The sequence below is a fragment of the Heptranchias perlo genome, unplaced genomic scaffold, assembly GCF_035084215.1.
Source record: "Heptranchias perlo isolate sHepPer1 unplaced genomic scaffold, sHepPer1.hap1 HAP1_SCAFFOLD_1683, whole genome shotgun sequence".
Classification (NCBI taxonomy): Eukaryota; Metazoa; Chordata; class Chondrichthyes; order Hexanchiformes; family Hexanchidae; genus Heptranchias; species Heptranchias perlo.
Window position 1 is genome coordinate 18,974 of NW_027138951.1, and position 4,079 is coordinate 23,052.

Genomic DNA, 4,079 nt, shown 5'->3' on the forward strand with positions numbered 1-4,079 from the left:
GACAGAGAGACCCGGGGGGTGCAGGAACAGAGAGACCCGGGGGGTGCAGGGACAGAGAGACCCGGGGGGTGCAGGGACAGAGAGACCCGGGGGGTGCAGGGACAGAGAGACCCGGGGGGTGCAGGAACAGAGAGACCCGGGGGGAGCAGGAAGAGAGAGACCCGGGGGGGCGGAACAGAGAGACACGGGGGGTGCAGGGAAAGAGAGACCCGGGGGGTGCAGGGACAGAGAGACCCGGGGGGTGCAGGGACAGAGAGACCCGGGGGGTGCAGGGACAGAGAGACCCGGGGGGTGCAGGGACAGAGAGACCCGGGGGGTGCAGGGACAGAGAGACCCGGGGGGTGCAGGGACAGAGAGACCCGGGGGGTGCAGGAACAGAGAGACCCGGGGAGTGCAGGGACAGAGAGACCCGGGGGGGCCGGAACAGAGAGACCCGGGGGGTGCAGGAACAGAGAGACCCGGGGGGGCGGAACAGAGAGACCCGGGGAGTGCAGGGACAGAGAGACCCGGGGGGTGCAGGAACAGAGAGACCCGGGGGGTGCAGGAACAGAGAGACCCGAATGGCCACCTCCTGTGTTTCCATGATTGTAATTCCTCTTTCACACTCAGGAGCTCACTGCCTGCTCTCCATTAACCTGATCCGTGATAGCAGCAGCTGAGAGCTGTGTCCCAGAGAGTACAGACCGCACAATGGCTCATTCAGGAAGCTTGAATCTTATCACAAGGTTTTCTCCTTCCCTCAGGCATGGAAATTGTGAGATTGCCTGAAGGGAAATGAGCTGAAGCTGTACTAAGAAAGGCCGGCCGGGGATGTTCCAACTCATTCCGTGCTGTGCAACCCAAGAACTCCCATTCACAGAACGACATGGACTTCCCATTTCAGAGAACACGGGAATGGAGGGACAATTACACGGGAACACTTTCATTGTTGGTGAAGGGGGAAGTTCCAGGGAGCCTTTGTATCACTGACTCTGTGCAGTTCCACACTATATAAAGCCATGGTGACCGTGAGTTAACAGCTCACTCCTTACCTCAGACTCAATCTCCAATACTCAGAGCTTCCAACTTGGGAAAAGTACAAGATGAAGACAGCACTGTGCGTGGCGGCTGTTTTGTGCTCACTGATGATCTGCTCTATCCAGGATTCTGCTGCTGCACCAGGTAAGAGATGGGTCCTTATTCTCAATATTCGACTACAACCTGACAATTAACAAAACTCTGCAAAAACATGGTACAAACCCACTGCAGGTTTCTATCGACTGCTTGTGTATTTAATAGTCCTCAGCTGTAATTACTCTCCACACTCTGTTCAAAGCAAGCTCCTGAGTGTGAAACAGGAATTACAATCATAGAAGCTCAGAAGGAGGCCATTCAGCCCCTCGGGCCTGTGCTGGCTCTCTGAAAGAGCTATCCAATTAATGCCACTCCATGCTCTTTCCTCATCGTCCTGCAAACTTTTCCTTTTCAAGGATTTATCCGATTCCCTTTTGAAAGTTATTATTGAATCTGCTTCCACCGCCCTTTCAGGCAGTGAATTCCAGATCATAACAACTCACTGAGTAAAAAAATTCTCCTCATCTCCCCCCTGGTTCTTTTGCCAATTATCCTGAATCTGTGTCCTCTGGTTACTGACCCTCCTGTCAGTGGAAACATTTTCTCCCAATCTACTCTGTCAAAACCCCTCAGGATTTTGATCACCTCTGTCAAGTCTCCCCTTAACCTTCTCTGCTCTCAGGAGAACAATCCCAGCTTCTCCAGTCTCTCCACATAACTGAAGTCCCTCATCCCTGGACCATTCCAGTAAATCTCCTCTGCACCCTCCCCAAGGCCTTGTCATCCTTCCTAAAGTGTGGTGCCCAGAATTGGACACAATCCTCCAGCTGAGACCTAACCAGTGAATTATAAAGGTTTAACATAACCTCCTTGTTTTTGTATTCTATGCCTCTATTGATAGGGCCCAGGGTCATGTGTACTTTTTTAACAGCATTCTCAACTTGTCCTGTCACCATCAAAGATTTGTGTGTGTGCACCCCCAGGTCCTGTTCCTGCACCCACCTTAAAATTGGGGCTCACAGAAATGGCAAATGAATTTGAATATGGATAAGTGTGAGGTGGTTCATTTTGGTAGGAGGAATCAGGAGGTCACATACTCCTTGGATAATAAGAGTCTAGATGGGATAGAGGAGCAAAGGGATCGAGGGGGACTGATACACAAATCACTAAAAGTAGTAACACAGGTTAATAAGGCCATAAAAAGGCAAATCAAGCACTGGGGTTCATTTCTAGAGGGATAGAATTGAAAAGCAGAGAAGTTATGTTAAACTTGTATAGAACCTTGTTAGACCACACTTGGAGTATTGTGAACAGTTCTGGTCTCCATATTATAGAAAGGATATCGAGACACCGGAGAAGGTGCAAATAAGATTTACTGGATAATACCAGAACTGAGAGGTTATACCTATCAGGAAAGATTGAACAGGCTGGGGCTCTTTGCTCTAGAAAAGAGAAGACCGAGGGGAGACCTGCTCGAGGTCTTTAAGATTATGAAAGGGTTTGATAGGGTGGACGTAGTGAAGATATTTTAACTTGTGGGGGAGACAACGACTAAGGGCCATTAATATAAGATAAGATCGAAATCCAATGAGGAAATGAGGAGAAATTCTTTGCCCAGAGAGTGGTTAGAATGGGGAACCACAAGGAGTATTTGAGACGAATGGTATCGATACATTGAAGGGGAATCTGGATCAACACATGAGGGAGAAAGGAATAGAAGGATATGCTGATAGGGTGAGATGAAATAGGGAGGGAGGAGGCTCGTGGGGAGTATAAACAGTGGTTGGGCCGAATGGCCTGTTTCTGTGTAATTGTGTGTAAATAAATGGAGAATAATGTTGCTATCAGTGAGAATCTGCAGTGATATCCATCAGTATTTAACTGTCTCCATTCCTCCCTCTCACACCAGGTGGGATTGTAACATTCGAATGCTGTGAGAGTTTTAAGACCACTCGTATTCCTCATAAAAGACTTGCAAACTACAAGAGAACAATTGGCTGCTCCACTCCCGCCATTATGTAAGTTTTTAAAGGTATAGATTCGGAGTGTGGTTAAATCTAAGGTTTGGAGTTGGTGTCTGCAATGCTCCAATAATCACATCTCATTCCTCTGTTTCAGTTTTACAAACAAACGTCACGTGAAAATTTGCATCAAAGCGAGTGAGAAATGGGTTCAAACCGCAGTGGAATATCTGGAAAAGAGACTGAAGAATGGAAGGAATGGAGCAAAGAAGTGATTCAAAGCTCAGCACTTTTAAACCATTTCAAATGCCTGAGTGTGGAAGTGGTGTGATATTCTGCTGGGTCAGAGGCAGAATGGAGAAAATGTTTCAGGACTGGCTCCACAATCCCATTCTCTGATCATTTGTATTTCTCCACTTTATGTGATCATTAATACGAAAGATTCTTGGTGGGAACGAACTTTCCCCGTGAAAACTACAATCGGCAATAGTGATAAAGCAAGATGGTGTAACTGTATAAATGTGTGTCCAAGTTAATAACAAAGACTGGGGGAAGAATGGGACTGAGCGAGGGCAGTTTTCCATCACTGAACATCCCATCTCAAGAAAGATCAGTTGGGTGAAGTTCAGTGAAGATAATCTCTTCCAACATTTAACTGGTGTTTGGTCCCTCCGACCCCCGACTGCACTGGGCCAGGGAGCAGAGGGACAAAGCCGCAACACCCACACTCACAACCGGGGGTGCTGAGAGGGGCCAGACATTGGGAGTGGGGCCAGACACTGGAAGTGGGTCCAGAGATTGGGAGAGGGGCCAGACATTGGGAGAGGGCCAGACATTGGGAGAGGGGAACAGACATTGGGAGTGGGGAACAGACATTGGGAGGGGGACCAGACATTGGGAGAGGGTCCAGACATTGGGAGAGGGTCCAGACATTGGGAGTGGGGCCAGACATTGGGAGTGGGGCCAGACATTGGGAGTGGGGCCAGACATTGGGAGTGGGGCCAGACATTGGGAGTGGGGCCAGACATTGGGAGTGGGGCCAGACATTGGGAGTGGGGCCAGACA

General features: G+C 49.2%; 1 protein-coding gene across 1 annotated transcript; it reads left to right on the forward strand.

The window, feature by feature from the left end:
* Positions 1 to 915: 915 nt before the first annotated feature.
* Positions 916 to 3,850, forward strand: LOC137309554 (eotaxin-like). Its single transcript, XM_067977697.1, has 3 exons — positions 916 to 1,161; positions 2,963 to 3,071; positions 3,172 to 3,850. Exons 1-3 carry the CDS (start codon positions 1,083 to 1,085, stop codon positions 3,287 to 3,289), a joined length of 306 nt encoding a protein of 101 aa, XP_067833798.1. The 5' UTR covers positions 916 to 1,082; the 3' UTR covers positions 3,290 to 3,850.
* The last annotated feature ends 229 nt before the right edge of the window (positions 3,851 to 4,079 follow it).

Excerpts from the sequence above, each read along its gene's own strand:
- LOC137309554 (XM_067977697.1), top strand. The coding sequence starts at position 1,083 with ATGAAGACAGCACTGTGCGTGGCGGCTGTTTTGTGCTCACTGATGATC. Across the intron at positions 1,162-2,962 it reads GGATTCTGCTGCTGCACCAG|GTGGGATTGTAACATTCGAA; the intron begins GTAAGAGATGGG and ends CTCTCACACCAG. Across the intron at positions 3,072-3,171 it reads TGCTCCACTCCCGCCATTAT|TTTTACAAACAAACGTCACG; the intron begins GTAAGTTTTTAA and ends CCTCTGTTTCAG.